The sequence below is a fragment of the Hippichthys cyanospilos genome, chromosome 18 (genome assembly GCF_059441005.1).
Source record: "Hippichthys cyanospilos isolate Australia breed blue-spotted pipefish chromosome 18, RoL_Hcya_1.0, whole genome shotgun sequence".
NCBI lineage: Eukaryota > Metazoa > Chordata > Actinopteri > Syngnathiformes > Syngnathidae > Hippichthys > Hippichthys cyanospilos.
In genome coordinates, this window is record NC_142386.1 from 11,383,002 (window position 1) to 11,400,838 (window position 17,837).

Sequence of the window (17,837 nt, forward strand, 5' to 3'; positions counted from 1 at the left end):
GACTAATAATGAACTGACGTAGACATGGAAGTGACCTCTGCAAGCGCTGAATTATAGACTTCAACGGGCGTGCTGCTTGTCTTTTACGCGTTTGGATATTCTGCATCATTAAGCCATTTAACGCTAATACTGGAAAGTTTAGATTTGTTCAGATCTATTGCGATGGTTCATAAAACAATGTAAAATTTCTCTCATTTTGAAAAAAACCGTAGTTGCAAAGTCACGCGTAAGGCTTGATATTTAATTTGGGCTATGAACAAAATCCATTTCAATTTAGTTTGATTTTTACGCACAAACATGCGTTTGATTAATGTTGTTTTTAAAGATAAAATGAAGATAAGTTTCATCCGTTTTCTGTATAATGAGTTATACGTTGAGTTACTTTTGTGCACCTGCCGCACACATGCATCGACTCACTTTAGATGTTTGTTCGGGCTAGTCCAGCTGCACTGTGGCTTGTTGGTCGTCCTCAGTTTGGCGCATGAGCGTCATCTGCTGGTAAAGAAAAGACCAGCTTTGATCCATTTCCACATTGAATTTTACGATTCCAAGTGTGGCGTTTTAACAAAAAAAAAAGGCTCCATGATTTGTTTTTAACTGCCAAAATGACGCAATTAGCTACTGTACATCAGCAGTGAAAATATAATGAAAATGTAAAAGTTGCACCTTTGATTGTTTACTTAAATTACAGTTATTGTAGCAAACCCAGAAAATATGTCCAACATGTGACTGTCTCATGTCTTAAGTGTAAACATTGTATAGTATTAATATTGTATCCTATTAGTAAAACCGACTACCGCAACATTTAATCAGTACTGTTGCCTCATATTTTCACAACAGTGGGCAAGTATGCTCTTTGTGTTCCAACATACTGGAAATATATAGACGATAAGTGTTTTTCTAGGCTACAAACAAACCACTTAAGTGTAAATGCCTCAGGTCACTCAAAGGGGCCATTGTGATTCAGGGGCCCCTCAAATACTATTTCTATAAGTACAGCCTATTATCTTGCCCCTCTCCATGGACAATACCTCGAAGGAACAGCCACTCCATAGATGTACAATGTTAATATTACTTAGATTGACTAATTTGACTGAATAAGTCTTTTTTTATGTGCATATGTGAAATGGAAAAACGTGCTTCCCGGGGTTGCATCGTTCACTTAGGATTTGCTATATACTCAAACTACATTCTCTATTACAAACTTAGAACAAATCAAAATACCAAAAAATTTCATTTGCGAAACTGTTTATTCTCATAAACTTTGTTAAAACAAAACTCTCCAAATGAGGACTTTCTCAGATGATATTTTGGCATCACTGCAAATGTCAAAATGATAAATCAAAGAAATAATCAAAATGATCACTTTGTGTAGAACGATATTATCTAAGACACATAGACAACAATATCAAACACATAAAAAAACAGTTAGACCAAATAAAACAATTTCTTGATGCTTTCAGTGGACTTTGCTCCAAAGTTATGCTGGTCCACATCGATAACAGTCAGCATACATACATACACGTCAACTTCCAGGGGAGCAACTAATTGATGCAGATTGTATCAATCACCTTTACTTTTCCTCACAAAGCATCTTCGTCATATTAAAGAAAAGTACAAAGAAATAAAAATACACAAAGTTCCTCTGTTACGTTAAAATTATTATCCAATGTCCAGTCTGTATGTCAAAAGAATGCATATTTTTTGAATATCACAATCACAGTCAAAAGCTAAATACTGTATTTTTATTCCTTATGTTTAACGTTTACCTCATATGACTGCTACACATCTTCAGCAGTGTTATTTCCTGCAAATTACATGATCATATCTGTTAAAACGAGCACAAATAAGCTGTTAAACAGCGTCAGTATCAGTTTTTGTACACGTCCTTTAAATTCCGAAACATTAATGTTTGCGGATTGTTTTTCACTGGATGCAAAAAAACAAACAAACATGAAAACATTGCTGGCTGAGCAAAGGCAATATGATGTTGCAACATCTTCACCGCCAGGTTTCCACCAAATGGTCCACTTCAGTTTCTGTCAATTTTGATCCATCCAACATTGAGAAATTGACATCATCGCAGTTCAACAGAGCATAACTCGCCAGTGAATTGAACAAAAAGGAGAATGTTGTCATATGTGATGAGGTTCTGTGCTATTTGACAATAATTCTCTACAATACTTATGATTGATATTTTAATATACTTCACTAGGACAGTAGATAATGCATGGAACTCAACTGCTTGGTGGAAATTGGGTTTAGACATATAGACTGTGATTATAAGACTTTTGAATTGTTACAGCTCCTCTTGGCATGCAATTTTTTTTTTTTTGTCCAGTAACAGAAACTCAACACGCAAGAGCCATTTTTATGGCATTTAAGCCGTAAAGAAAACTATCTCCAGTCAAACTAACCTTCATTGGTTTTCAAGTATAAAATAACAGTAAATTCTGCAGCCAACTGATTGATTAGCAAGAGATGATCTTCAGTCGTAGGTTCTCAAAAGCATTTGTGATAAAGTGACTGAAGCGCCACATGCCTCGGTGACTCAAAAAAGCTCTCAGAAATGTACAATATTTCTTTTAAATACTTCATGAATGTAGTGAGAAATCTTAATTTAACAAAATGTTCAACCCTCAAGAACAGCTTCATATAAAACACTATCGTGTGATTTACAACATGCTATCATATCTATCTCAGTAAGTTATTTACATTCAGCCAGTCTGCCCAATTACTCGATTTGTCTGTGGTTCCTACTGTCAAATATCATTGATCTCCTCTGTGGCTGGTAGAAGCAGCTGGTTGACGTTTCTAGTCTCTGACCACTTTTCGGAATAGTCATTTTACTCTGAAGTGCCATCCCCTCTCCTGACGTCTCTTTGGCTCCCGACTCCTCATTCAGGCTCTTGATGGATGACAGAAGCTTGCTGTCGTCCCCCGATGGAGGGTAGTCCATTATGGGAAAAGGGGGACTGAACAATATCAGGCTCTGGGGTCTTTGCCGGTTCCTGAAAGACGGCCTTTGTAAAAGGTTTGCTCTGTTGGGTCTGGGACAGTCAACAAACACTTCAAGATTCGGGGCGTGTCGCCTCGTGATGACTGGTAGTTCCGCCGCGCTGGTTTTCGAGTTCTCCGCTTGTTTCTCGACCTTTGGGCGGGACTGGGGTTCGGCTACAGGCTCTTTATTCTCTAGTTCCTCCTTTAGATCGGACATCGCGGGAAGAGGCGCAGCGTGGCTTTTCTCCTTGTCGTGTTCTTTCCCGCTTTCAGTGTCAGCATCTCTCCTGGAGTGAGGTATCTGACTATACTGCACTTTTGGAGGTACAACAGGCACGGCTTTGGCCTGGCACGTCTTTATCATGAAGGCTGTCCGTACTGATGACACGCTGACAGGGGCGGAGTTTCGCCGCAAAGGTGCCTGCCGATCGTTCAGGAACAAGTCCAACTCGGAGAGGAGCCCATTGTTTACAGTCCCGGACAAACTTCGCGCGCAGGAGGAAAATTCATATGAAGAACGGCTTTGCTGATTAGAAATGTCCCGGATGCACCGCGGCCCCAAGTCTAGATTAAGGGAGTATGGTCTGTGTTTCCAAAGGTTGCGTTCTTCTCTTTGCTCTGACCTTGCTGAATCATGAGACATCTGCCTATAAAATTGTTGAGATGATTTCTGTTTTTTGGGTCCGCATTTCACAGTTGGGGCTAGTGTTCCATTGGTAGCCTGCGTCAAAGGCAAATTGCTTGATTTAGTTTCGCATTTGCTAGATGTTTGAAGAATATTTCCTGACGGAGTCTTAGCCAGAGATGTTCGTTTTGATTGTTTGCTACCGCATGAAGGAAATGAGGTGCGTTCCTCATCAGAGTTCAAAGTTACCTCTTGTGAGCTGAACGGTAGTTGCTTTTTAAACAATTCTTCCACATCAGGTGAGTGCAGTGGACTAGTGACCCACTGCTTGTTGGAATTGAGGTCCTCCCATGATTCCACGAGGTCCAGCTCCTCAGAGTTCCCTGCGCATGCTTCATCATCCTCTTGGATTGGCAGCTCTAAAGAATTGGGTCTCTCCTCCACACAGACAGAAAACACTGAAAGAACTTGAGGATTTTTCTCTAAGTCACATGTGATGTTTTGGTCTCCATTTTGGTCTCTGTTTTGGTGCCCTTCGGGATGTCTCTGCTCCTCAGATTGTGTTTGGCTATCATTTGTTTCTGAGGAGCCTCCAACTACTGGAGAGTCATCTGTAATAACTTTAACTTCACCGACAAAATTTTCCTTTATTGTAAATTCACACTGTTTAGTTTGAGTTGCATCTTTGTTCACAGGTGGAATTTGTTGAGATATCTGCTGACATTTGTTTGCCTCATCAAGAGCGGAGTTGAACATTTTTCGGTTTTCTTTGACCCAAACATCATTTTTATGGAGAGAAAATAGGATGTCTGATTCTGAAGGCTGCTTCTTTGTAGATTCAGCCCTGCCGGGGTTCAGATGATTATTGAGGGAGTTATCTGAAGTCTGGTCTTTACAGAACATGGACAGCGATGGAGAACTGCGACTTCTTTTTGACTTTACATCCATGGTTAACCTCTTGTTTTCGCAAGTTAAACTTGAATCACAAGTCTTATCCAGTGGGTCATTTTCATTTTCAGTTATCGTCAACTCGTGGCGGACGTCAAACCAATGCTGATCTGCTTTCTGTGAATCCTTATCCTGGATTACAAAGAAACAAAACATAGTCGCAGTCGTTGCACAAAATTAGAATGTATTCAGACGCTTTTTGAAAAGATTCATTCCTAGCAATTGATAATTTACCTGTTCAGCAGTCTCAAGTTGTTGCCCACCCAAGTGTGTTGTAGCTGCGCTTTCACTCAAAACTGAAAGCTCTCCCAAAGGAGTATTACTCATTTCTTCCCTGGCTCCATGTATCGCTTCTTTGCTTAAATCTGAGGAAAAAAGCACATTTTACATAACTACAGGAAGTGTGTGAACCAGTGTTTCCAATGGTAGTAGTAACATACTTCATGCAGTCTTAAAATGGCTACAAGACTGATAATTCCAAGCATATTTTTCGCTCCACCAACACATTTTGCATAAAATCATGTGGTGTGGAGTCAAATGGCAGTTCACTCAAAATTGCTTAAAATTGGAGATTGCTCTTTGGTGGCGAGTAAAAAAAAAAAACGGTAGATATTCCACACTGGACTATCAGCGGCAGGGTTCAAAGCGTGGGAAAAAAGTTGCCACTTATAGTCCGAAAATTACAGTACAAATTTCCCCAGTTTTCTATCATATATTTCTCCTTTTGGCATTTCCCTTTGGGGGACGCCACAGTGATTCAATTGCCTACATCTAAGCCGTTCTCCTGCCTCCTCTTCTAGCACACCAACTACCTCCATGTCTTGTTTCACAACATCTACAGAATGAATCTCTGTATTTTTCCTCTAGGTCTCCTGCATGGCGATTCAAAACCCAACATCCATCCTTCTACCTATATAATCACTATCTCGTCTCTGGACATGCCCGAACCATCTCAGTCTGGCCTCTTTGACTTTATCTCCCATCCTGGTCACTCCCACAGAGAACCTTAGCATCTTCATCTCTGCTACCCATAGCTCTGCATCTCGTATTTTCCTCTGTGGCGCTGTCTCCAGGGCAAGCAGAATCACTGGTCTCGCTTCACTCTTGTACATCTTTCTTTACATTTTAGCTTGAGTCACTGCCTTATGATATGAAAATAGGGTAGTTTAGTATTTCATTTTCTATAATAATCCAATACTTTAGCACTTCATTATGTTAAGTAGTGCATCACTGTAGTAATTCATTATCTGAATTAATCAGTTACATTCATAATTTATTATCTAAGGTAAGTGATTACCTTAGTACTTAACTACCTAAAGTAACTGGTTACCGTATTTCTTAATTACCATCCCATGTGTAGTATTTTGACCAATTTTTGGTCATTTTCTTCCACATCATTGTTGCAGTATTTCAGCCAAGGAACAGCACACTCCTGGTAGTGTTCCAACTAAGTTATTATGCCATTCTGAACTTTGACATGTTGTCACCATCTGGCTGAAATTTCAGTCCCCTAAGTGTCTTCTATCAGTACTTTCCCTTTGATGTAAAAATCAAAGGATTGGACAAAGCACTGCACGAGGGTGAAATAATTCATAATTCATAATGAATTTTGTATTTTATTCATTTAGAACTCATTTTTTTTCAACCCCTCTTTAGCTAAACCTCTGGAAAAAAATATGTATAAAATAAATCGCCGGGATTTAATTTCTCTAATAAACTCATAAGAAAAACAATAATAATATGTGTTTGGGGTTGAAAGTTTATGAAGCATTGAAGCCCTTACCCTCTGGCGGCACACTGGAGGCCAGCTCCGATGTTTCTTTCTTCTCTGTTGCATCTTTCTTGTCAGGCTCCACTTGGGGACACATGTTGCTCTTTCCACCGCTGCTCTGTTCTGAGGTCTCCCTGCAGGCTTTCAAGCTTGCTGCAGTCATCCTGTCCTTGGCAAGCCCTCGACACGGCGTGCTGTTTGAGCTGATAACGGCCGACACGCGCAGCGGTACCGACACGGCGAAAGGTTCTGATATGTTGACGGCTCTACGCTGATGCCTTGGTGACGACTCCAGCGGAAAGAAGCTTCCCGGAAAGGAAGGTCGAGAGGTGCTGTTGTAGGAGGAACCCGAGTATAGCATCCTCCTGTTCTTAGGCGATGTGGGCTTGTAGCCACTAAGGTCATCTCCCTTGAACACCTTGAGTTGCTCCGGCAGTGTTCTTTGAGGAGAAGCCTTTTGGCTCAGGCTTGCGTTCCAACCAGCTGTTGCTCCGCCAGATTTATTCCCCTTAAACTCCCAGTTTTGCTCGTGTTCACTCAAGTCATAAAGTGAATCAGATCCCAGTGTTCTTGATTTGACATCTGGAACAAAAATGCTGCCTTGTCCACCTGATTGACTGTTTGCAGTTCTGTCATCATCTGGAAACGAGGTGAAGATTATTTTGGATTATTTTGCTCATATAAATGTCATTTTATTTATGTGGGGGAGTTTTTACCTGTTGGCAAGGAGCAAAGTGACTCCATGCTTCTTGATGGTCGAAGAGATGCCTTTTCTGAGGACAAAATGCACATATATTACCACACAGCATTACAGGAGCTGCAAAGATTAAAAAAAAATCTCAAATGTACTAAAATCTTGACAAACAACAACTTGGAATGGCGACTGTGATTGGATTATCAATAATTAACATTAAGGAATTTGACAAATGTGTTCAAATTCATGTGTGCCAATGAGATTATGTTATACGGGTTGGAATTTTTGTCTCATGTACAAGAAATGGAGGTCTGGATTACACCACTTGGAAGCATCCACCAGATGGTGCAATAAATTCAGTCTCCTCGAGTTTGCTGCTGTAGATGACCCAAACCAAAATGACAGAGCACCACAGTGGAACCTGTGGAACTGTTGTGTAATATAATCTTCTGTAACTTTTTAGTGTTTTTTTTTTGTGCCGCGAGACAGTCATGGGACTATAACACGATTGTTTAGCAACAATATTTATTTGGCAAGAGTTGCTTAGTTTAATTCACTTAGATTGAGCATTTGAGTTTAACTCCGAATCTTGGGTTTTGCTACCCTTTTCTTGCCTTGTAACCCTCAACTTTAATGCCATGTTTTGAGTGATGATCTTAAGCTTTGTGATGCTGGAAATCTGTCACAGACTCGCCTGTTAAGCCTGGCGCTCTAATGAATACACTTCCGTTTCGGCTCAGTTTTCCTTTGGAGTCCACGGAGCGTCCCAAATTGAAGATGGATTTCCATTTCTTGGATTTCCCAGAAAGCTTTCTCCTGAAAGATAACCCAGTGGCTTCTTAAGCAAGTCATTTAAATACGGCACACAGTGGTTGACTCCGAAAACTGTGACCTACTTGCTGTCCAGTTCTATGACAGTGTGGTAGAGCGTGGCGGTGCTGGTGTCGGGCAGACTGTTCTCGCGTTGCCGTTCTTTATGCACGGGATGATTTGGACTCAGGGAGCGGGCCTGGGCTTCTTCCAGGCTCATCAGTTTCATCGGACCACACTGACCGCTAATCGGCAGCGTAGCGTATTTCTCCCCACACATCAAACTTGGCACTGTCGAAGTACACAGTACGCATCATATTTTTGCTCACCTTCTCAGGGTCTCTTTACATGAGATGTCTTTCATACCTTCCTTTGTTTTGATGTGCACAGAGTCACTGTTGAAGATCTGCTCCGCGTGGTTTAGAATGAACTCTACGACTGACTGTTGAATTCGCACTTCCTGGAAGGCCATGTCCCCATTACAAGATGGGGTCTCTATTGTTTTGGATCTGTGAAAATGACCACATATCACATCTTGCAAGAAAAGAAAAGGTCAGAATCTAGTTGCTCCTTATTTTGCATCAGGCAAACTCACCTCAATAAATTAGGAGCCCAAACCAAGGCCAGATTTCGTGTATGCATATTTGTCTGGGCACTGAAAGTGGCGAGGCGGGCCAAATGCTTGCTGAGGTACTCCAGAGTCCTAAAGGCAGCCGAGAAACACTCAGTCTTGCGTATACTAAGAGTTAAATGAAGTATGACACGGCAAGAAGTGCTGTTCACCTGAAGTGAGGGGTCGGCAGTTGCTTAACAAGCTTTTGAATGTGGAGAAGTCTTTCATGATCACCGCACACTGAGGCCACTTCCTGCATGCCAAATCAAAGTCATGTTTTTATTCTACTCATTGCTTTATTTGGAATATGAACCGAATTCCTTAGCCTGTGTGAACAAAGTAAACTCCCTCCTGGCAGGACCTGGACACTCGTTTGGAGATAAACAAAGCTTTGCCTTCTGTGTGTCCAGTTAAAATGATGATGTGACCGAGGCTTGAACACATTTTTTCGATTTGTCGGTCCTGTGTTACTGACATAAATTGTCTCTGTGCAGTCTCATGTGTGTCTGGTGGCAAGGTTCCAAGAAAAAAAAATGGTTATTATAAAACACAGAATGACAGATATATATACCTGTACATACCCAAAAAGCTTCCGGGAAGGTCACTGGGAATGGAGGGGAAGTCCCAGATCACCTTCAAATGACGAATCACACTACTGATGCCAAATCAAACAAAAAATACCTATCTGGAAACCTGAGATATGGACCCTTGAAAATTTAAAGCTTTTGGCCCCGTTTGGGGAAGACTGTCTTCAGTTTTTTTTTTTTGAGAGAGAGAGAGACTACAATACATAAATACACATGGCTCACAAGAAAGATGTAGCAAAATTATGCAACTATGAATATTCAATATAATACAATAAGGGCTGGGCGAAAGGAATGGCAATGGGAAATCAGTACTGTATTTTATATCTTCAATATTACTTTATTTTTCTTTGTTTTTGTTTTTTATTCCAATTCTTCAAAATAATGACCTGGGGGGAGGGAGACAGAATTTAGGTCACTTTATTTTTAATTAGGGATGTCATGTTCACAGATTAATTGAGATTCATTCATTACAGTCCTGGTTGTCAGTATTGCATATCAGTCAATTTCAATATGTGGTCAGTAGTAATTTTTTTTTTAACCCTTCAAAATAAGACTCAATTCAGGTAATTTGATTTTAAATTAGGGCTGTCCGATCAACAGATTAGCTGCAATCAATTAACTCCAGTCATAGTGAAAGCGTTATTTTTTTTAATCGAGTTATTCTCATTTTTAATCTGTTGTTATGCTTTCTGTAAAGAGATTAGATGTGTTTTAATGATCTGAGCATCTTGTGCTTGTTGTAGTGGGTTGGAAAAGTAAGGTCAATCACACTCTGACGTGGACCTTGATTGGTTGTCATTGTGTTTGGCATTAACTCTTGCTGTGAGGTAGGAAGAAGTGAAAATGAAAGAGCACTGGAGAATATAACTGTAACACCCCCATGGCACCTTTGATAAATGTAGAGTGGTATGAAGTCTTTGTAAGAACTTGCTTGCTTGCACCACAGACACAGCTCAAAATAAGCCTACCACATCAATGTAAAGCATCCAGGTGAGAAAGTAGCAAGCTATAGCAAAGCTCTTTGCCAAGCTAACCTTGTGAACCTCACGCAAGGATGGGTTATGTTTTGATACTCTTCTCTAAATGTTTTGTGAACAGAAAGGCAGTAGCAAGATATTGGGACTAGTCTCAAATACAGCAGAAATTTTAAATGGTAAAAACTGAATTTGTCAAGGAAAATAAATAACCAAAGTCCTTTTGTTGTACTGTATAGCAATCATTTGATCTGGCACAAAAAAATAAAAACTCATTTTTTTTTTCAGAAATTTTCTGGTGAAATAATAATTTAAAGCAACAAGACAGAAGGCAAAAAAGCTAAAATTACCATCACAGTTCTTTATGAGCAGAATAGCCAACTTACAGTGAACTTGCTATATAGCTCATATGTGAGCAGAGGATTTGGTAGCTCCCTGAAGTACAGCTTGCATAAGGACCCCACACAGTGGATGTCCTGGAGGTACACTTCCTTTGTAAGGTCAGGGCACGCCTCAGCACTGAATTCCTGTCTGTGCACACACACACAGACGATAAGACAGTGAAGGCTGCGGTGTTGCGATGAGGTGAAAAAAAAAAAAAAAAACGACGAGCCTGACCGAATTTAAAATGAGGGCTATACAAGGAATGACATACCTGAGTCGCTGGATGTTTGAGGTGACCCCTGATAACCTGTAGATCCCATGCACGATCCCGTGCTTCTCGATGAACTCTGCACATTTCTGTAGCACCTGAGGGACTTCGGAGTAGAAATTGTTTTTAAGTTAGTCATATGAGCTGGAACATGGACACTTTTCTATGTATGCTTGGTGAATGCCAATGGCAGTTCGGGTCACATTAAAAATGGCAAGGTGATGGGCAAACTAATGGTCTGCAGATGTTGCCTTGAACTCATTTAATCCCAAGACATTTTTTTTTAAAGTCCAGACGTTCATTCCCAGGTTCCTCTTCATACACGTTACATTTTATTTTTTCAATTGTTTGGGTAAAAGCCGACCTAAAAATGGTATTAAATTAATTAAGTACTAAAGAAATCAACTACCTAAGGGGGTTAATAATCAAACAATTGATTATTTTTGGTAATTAAGTTCTGAACTATTTGGTTATTCGAGCCAATGACTCAATACTTCAATACTTCAGGTAATCAAGTGCTAATTTAATGGGTTATATTAGGTGGTCAAACACTGAAGCAGTGCTTCTCAAAAAGTGGTGCGACCCCTTCTGGCTCATTGATGCAATTGGTTATTTTTTTTTCAGTTTTAGACTAAGCTGTAACCCATATTAACGCTGTGAAAAATAATTAAGAGTTGTTGAATGTTGAATTGGATTACTTTTTTTCTTTTATTAATATTAAAGGGATAATGTGTAAGATTTAGGCCGTTTTTCATTACAGACAGCCCGGGGTGCTGGAGATGCTCAATTTACCATTGTCCACCAACAAAAATGGCCGCCTCCGGAGAAGTGCCACCCCCCATGTATTATAATTTAATGATAACTAGATCTATCAGTATTTTTAAAACATACTGTTGATCTTTAAGAACACATTCATTTGGAGTTTTTGAAATTTACAATCATTGAATTTATTCCTTTTCAATGAAAAAGGGTCTAAATCTTACACACTGTCCCTTTAAAAAGGATACAGGTTTAAGTAAACATATACAATTTTTATCGATAATTATCTTATTTATAGCCAGCGTGTTGATTGTGGAGGGGCGTGAAAAATTTTGTCTTTCCTTGGGGGGGGGGGGCTTGGCAAAATATAATTGAGAAGCACTGTACTAAAGTGAATGCAAAGGTAATCGATTACTTTAGCACTTAAGTACATTTGCAATAGATGACTGTATGAGTTGATTGCTTCAAGTAATCACTTTAGTACTTTAACTACATAAAGTAAGTACCTAAAGTTATTAATGACTTTAGTTACTTAAGTACCAAAGTAATCAATTACTTTATTGCATAATTCATTTATCACCAGCCATTTTCGACCTTCCTATAGCCTAGTGCTTCTCAATTTTATTTTGCCAAGCCCCCCAGTCAAGAAAAAACTCCCCCCCCCCTCGACGCGTTGACTATAACTGAGAATACAACCAATGCATCTAAGTGCCTGAAGCTTAAAAAAAAGATGAACATTCTTATTTTATTGCAACTACATTTCACATGCCAAAAACAAAGCCTTTTGCGCCCCCCCCAGGGAGGCCCGCCCCACTATTTGAGAAGCACTGCTTTAGCCAAACACCCTTGAAAAAAAAGGAACGAATATTTGAGTAATATAAGTACCTGCGACTGAAAGTATGGGCTCTTAAGAAAACGTAAAAATAAGTTTTTAGGATGGAATGAGTTAATGGCATAGGATTGTTTTCTCTCCCTTCGGGTCACTGATTGTAGGTGGCCTTTGACAGGAAGTTAAAAATGGTTTGTTTGTTTCAGAGGAAGGTTGACACACCCAGCCCTTGTAGCGGGTATTACTTACGACATTTCCTCTAATAGAAAACGGCTACCAGTGCCTGACAACTTTCTTAGCTTGCAGTGCATCACCTTAAGCTTGAGCGCTTTTGTTCCAACTTCCAAGTTTACCTATCTTCTCCAAATAACACCATCCCTAGCTTTTCAAAATGGAAACACTGTTGTAGTCCACGTCCATGTAATTTGTGTCCCGTCTGCCCAGCAGACAGTCCAACTTTGAACTACGCCCTCAACTTGCATGTATGTTGCTGTGAAGATAGTCTAGAAGCTATTTTTAGAGGGGCTTGGTCTTCCCTGGCCCAAAGAGTCTTCCAGTATGTTCACATTTGTTTGACTTGATTGGACTCGAGGTTGCATGCCTGCGGTGAAAAGCTGGATGATGACCAGTGTCGCGGACCTCATTTATGTCCTCTGTCTTTTCACCCAGACGTCAACACAAGGACTCTCTTAGCTGCTGCTCAGGCATTCGTCTAGATTTGCTTTGAAAGTGTTTTTACTGCAGTGCTTCTCTTTTTTTATTTTTGCAAAGGGCCCCCAGGAAATAGAACTTTTCACGCCTCGCTCCCTAGTAAATAAGATGATTATCTGTAAAATTATATGGAAACGCTAAAATTGCATTTTTTTAGCATTAACAAAAGCAATATAGATCAACTTTCAACAAATGTTAACTTTTTACATGTATAGATTACAAGTTAGTCTGAAACAGAAAAAAAACCCAAAGTGCTTCAAAGTGCCTGAAATTGAAAAAAAAATAATCCTCAAAATAGAAACATTTTTGGCCAACTGAACCATTTGATGCAGGAAAAAAAATGAATTGATGAATAGTAAAAAAATATAAGTTGATCTAGAACAGTAGCACAGAGCACCAATATAAAATATTTTAACCTGATGAATAAGGTATAAAACATTGAGCTTATTTTTCTCTTTGAAATCACATTGATCATTAATGTGATTTACAAAAATATTTTATCCACAGCAGTGGTCCCCAACCACTGGTCCGCGGCCTGGTACTGGTCCGTGGATCAACTGGTACCGGGCCATGTGGGCTGCACCCAAAATATTTCAGAACCGATTTAACAGTTCATTCATTTGTGCTTTGTTTGGCTTGATCTTTTTTTGGCGCCATCTCTGGCGGCTCTTGATATTACATTTTGTAGTGAGAAGGATAGTGTAGTTTTGAGAGCAGTCAGTCGGTGACACCTACAATTTATCTTAAACCTGATTGAATGTTTGTGTGAGTACTTGCAACATATCCTCCTCCTTAATGCTGGTACACTGATATCAGCGGTTTTCTTCTTTTTTAAATGATGTACCTCTTGTGAAATAGTTTTTCACCCAAAGACCCACTAACCTGTGCAAATAACTTTTGGGTGAAAATAAAAACATTAAAACAGAGTGCTTTTAAACTTTGGAACTACATTTGTATCTCTTAGTGCATTTCATCCAGCAACTCCAGAAAATAGTTTGTGTTACATAATCTTTAATATTATTGGCTCATCTGCAGGAAAATCATATCACTTATGAATCAATGTGCATACATATATAGCTTAAACTTTTTTTTTGAATGACTCATTATGACACAAGTTAGCATTAAGCGGCTCCATGATCCAATTAAATTGCTCAAAATTTAAAAAAAAAAAAAAATCATTGTGTATTTGTCATTCAAACACATTAGATTTTTTGATACCAGCGGAAATCCTGTTCACATCTCATTTGAGAACCACTGGCCAAATTTATAACATTGTCTTTCTTTTTTTTTTAATTTGTGAGATTACACATATACAATGCTGCTTTATGTGGACTTCAAACATATTCAATTTCACGGATTGTAATATACACATAACAACCGTGCCAAAACTAAGGCTGACCTTTGATTAGATTGTTTTAGAGTTCTGGTGATGGCGGTATACTGAGTCATTATTTCACGATAGTGCAGATCTTCACCATAAAACGGATAACAATAATGCAGAATTATCACACTACTTCCTGATTCATAGAGGATGTTGTGTGGTGTGGTCATGGTAGTGGTAGCTTGACATTTCATTGATGGCAAAGTGATTCAGTGTGTGAAAATAAACCATGTGACAGTTTTTTTTTCCTCTTTAGCTTAGTGCACCACATGTCAACAATGTTTTATAGCTTGATATTTTCAGCATTTACAAACTGAATGTGTCACAGTAGAACAGGTATTCGCATTATACAAATAATGTGCTGAGATTCTCTTCAGAGAATTCTTGAGATTGACTAAGAATTAAAAACAAAACAAAAGACACTAAAAAGAAAATGTTGAGCTTGATCGCGGTTGCTCACTACTTGAATTCATTGTCTGAGTAAGATGTAGTCTCACATTAGTTAGATGTAGTCTCACATTAGTTAAGTATTTGTAAACCTCCTACCAGCAAGATAATGCAAAAAACTCAATAAGTGATGTTGATCAAGTGATTAGCTTGACAATATATGATTGGGTGTCTGGGTTATCCATTCTTAATATCGTTTTTATAATTCTCCATGCATCAAATATAGCCTCAAACAACTAACATATGGTACTTCACAAGCACCATACGAGTACATAAAACAAACCCCCCCCTTTTCCTTCCCCCAAATAAGAAAGTGGCCTCCTAACATTTTGATTGACAAGACAGGCACTAGATCATACACTAGGTGTCAAACTCCAGTCCTTGAGGGACGGTATCCTGCATGTTTTCAGTCTTTTGCTCTAAAACGCAATGGATTCAAATGATTATTATCATTTTTATGATTCTGATGAGCTTGCTGATGAGCTAATCATTGCAATCAGGAGTTTTGGGGAGAGAAAACTGGAAAAATGCAACTGACTGTTATCTTGACATTAAAATATATATATATATATATATATATATATATATATATATATATATATATATATATATATATACTAGCTTGTGTAAAGGAAGGTCTCATAATGGCAGGCAAACTAAGAACCTAATACATACTAAATGTAATTGATTACTCTTACCTATTGATTTCTTTTAGTTCTTAAAAACTAAAATAGTTGATAACTCTAGTGTTTTTTTCATTTGCTATTAGCCTTTTTAGACATTCCTTCAGCCACTTGAAAAAAAGTAAAACTTTCAAAAGTATGTCTGGGATCGAATGAGTTAAAAAAAACAAAACGGTCTGTCTGTATCTATGACAAAGGTGGACAACAGTGTCACCGTACTCCCCCCCACTTCCTGGCCTGAATGCTCCGCCTTGCATTGTGAACATGCACCCCCTCCGATCCCTGCACATTAAAGTTACAAACTTTGCTTTTGTGTTCATTTCCTGTCCCAGTCTACTGAACGTTACAACCCAAAACCTTAATTGATGGTTTTCAAAATTCAAACCTTCATGTGGGACAATGGCAACTTCATACTATTTAGCAACAACAAAGGTTCGGTGTATAAATAATTGACCATCGTGCTCTTTCTGTCTCTTATAGTTTCCTGCAGGCAGGAGCGAGGCCCAGACGGCGAGTCACAGGGACTCTCCGTTACTAAGCGCAATTGAGTCCAAAAAAAAATGAGACACAGCCACACCCAAACTCCACCAATGACCAGCGACTCCATTGTAGGTGAATGAATGGCAAGTAAATGTAAAACACTTTAATACTCAATCACATGGTATGGAGTCATTGAAAAAAGTTCATTACTTTTTTACTTTTTTGGTCTCTCTTGATATTATCCCACTATCCCACCCTGAGTTTTAACAGTCCAACGCAATTAAGGTTTTGGTGGTTGTAGGAAAGAGAAAGAAAAGCAAGGTGTTACCATCCTGTCCTGAGTTGTGGAGATGTTCTGTCAGGTCACAGCCGAACGCATTTTCACTTCCTTTCGTCTTTGACTTTTGCTTGGTCCCTTTTTTCCTCATGTGGTTCCAGTTAGCGGTCCAGATGATTAGCAGCTCCTTGTAAACGTAAAGATGAATCCATAAGACGCCGAGCAAGGGCGAGCTTGCGCATCAAAAAGCAGCCGCGTAGAAGTTCCCGGCAATCTTCTCCCCAATGTTCTGCATCCGCTCACATTTTGACCAAGCGTACGACTAGAGGCTGAAGGCAGAAGTGACGTCACTTGTTTCAACGTTTAGGGTGGCATTGCTTGGCAGGAATGACACAGCGACACTTTTGCGCTGCCGGGACACAGCAACCGGCCGCTTTATCTGTTGAGGACTTGCAGAAACAGCATTGGAAATCGCTCCGTTTCCTGTTGTTGGAACTTTTTTGCCCCCCCCCTCCTTCCACTGGCCAGTCCTCTCTGCTTCTTTCTATCTCCTCCTCTTTTCCTTCATTCCACAGCCTCCTCATTCACTGGCTCCTCTGTAGCAAGCACCGACCAATACAAGGGAGGTCAATCATCTCGAGAACATTCTATTTATAACCTGAGTTCCTTTCAAGATGTATGAGTTCTGTGTTTGAACGTGAGGCCCTGATGTGGCACAGATGTGACGCAATGTCGAGGTTCACCAAAAGAGATGATCCATTTTTCAACTGGTTTCATACATATTGGTCCTTCACGTCTCCCAAATTTCTCCGGGATCGGCTGCCCTCTGCCTTCCTGAATGCTCCCAGTGTATACAATTTCCTGTGCAAAGCGCCCAGGCTGGAAAACAAAAACAGAGGGGTTCTGAAGGAAGGAGGGAAGTGGGAGGTGACTCAAGTGAGGGCTTGAAGGGCACAGATGGGAAATGGGGAGGTGGGATGGATGGGGGTGTTAGGTTAGGAGATGGACACATGGTTCTTGTTACATGCATTTTTATCCTGGACTTACTGGACTCCCAACTAAATGCACAACCCTTTCTTGCACTCTGCAAGCAAGTCGAGTGGATGTCATCACTGCATTGTGGTGTACTCTTCTCTTGTCACGATTGACTCCTTGTATTCCCAGACTAAGTGGTTTTACAGGGAAAATTACACACCCGCAACCCCAAATTCCATATTCCGAGGTTTAAAATCTCTAAGCGTATGCTTAACCATTCCAGAAAGTCATATCTTAAGACGCGACGTCCAATTGCAGTGCATACGCTCAGACGGGACCACCGGCCGCAATGATTTACTCAATTGGATTTCAAAGTGCGATATCATGAGAAGTCGAGCAGAAAATCCATGTAAGTATGGTCACACTGTTATGGATCTTCTAGCCATCTATCACTGATTTGTGTGGCCATTATGAGCCCAGCAAACAGTAAAGCCGCCTTTAGTTTATCCGGGTTCAGGCTTGAGCCCCAGAAATATTAGTACTATCAAGAGATTAAAACAAAAGTGAGAGGTTAATTAAGATTTGTGATGACTTGATCTGAATCGCACCAAAAGTTTCAGA

At 39.7% G+C, this 17,837-nt stretch overlaps 2 protein-coding genes across 5 annotated transcripts in view; one reads left to right on the forward strand and one right to left on the reverse strand.

Moving 5' to 3' along the window:
- The window catches only part of LOC148408957 (cationic amino acid transporter 2), an 85,597-nt gene that overhangs the window by 41,285 nt on the left and 26,475 nt on the right, over positions 1-17,837 (forward strand). Inside the window, exons 2-3 of one of the 4 annotated variants that reach the window (XM_088440226.1) lie at positions 8,239-8,400; positions 15,965-16,092. In XM_088440226.1, the coding sequence (XP_088296352.1) occupies positions 16,045-16,092 (48 nt within the window). In that variant the 5' untranslated portion in view covers positions 8,239-8,400; positions 15,965-16,044. Of the gene's footprint in view, positions 1-8,238; positions 8,401-15,964; positions 16,108-17,837 lie in introns of all 4 variants that reach the window. The other 3 variants (XM_088440227.1, XM_088440228.1, XM_088440225.1) reach the window with 3 other exon arrangements.
- Positions 1,232-16,669, reverse strand: arhgap31 (Rho GTPase activating protein 31). Its single transcript, XM_088440224.1, has 12 exons — positions 16,293-16,669; positions 10,678-10,780; positions 10,409-10,553; positions 8,632-8,714; positions 8,444-8,551; positions 8,215-8,357; positions 7,935-8,139; positions 7,733-7,854; positions 7,061-7,117; positions 6,357-6,983; positions 4,808-4,938; positions 1,232-4,705 (listed from the first exon to the last, which is right to left on the reverse strand). Exons 1-12 carry the CDS (start codon positions 16,390-16,392, stop codon positions 2,735-2,737), a joined length of 3,795 nt encoding a protein of 1,264 aa, XP_088296350.1. The 5' UTR covers positions 16,393-16,669; the 3' UTR covers positions 1,232-2,734.

Coding starts and splice junctions, on each gene's coding strand:
- arhgap31 (XM_088440224.1), bottom strand. CDS start 16,392: ATGAGGAAAAAAGGGACCAAGCAAAAGTCAAAGACGAAAGGAAGTGAA. Junction 7,118..7,732: donor TAGAGCGCCAGGCTTAACAG/GCGAGTCTGTGA, acceptor TTTTGTCCTCAG/AAAAGGCATCTCTTCGACCA. Junction 6,984..7,060: donor ACTTTGCTCCTTGCCAACAG/GTAAAAACTCCC, acceptor CCTCGTTTCCAG/ATGATGACAGAACTGCAAAC.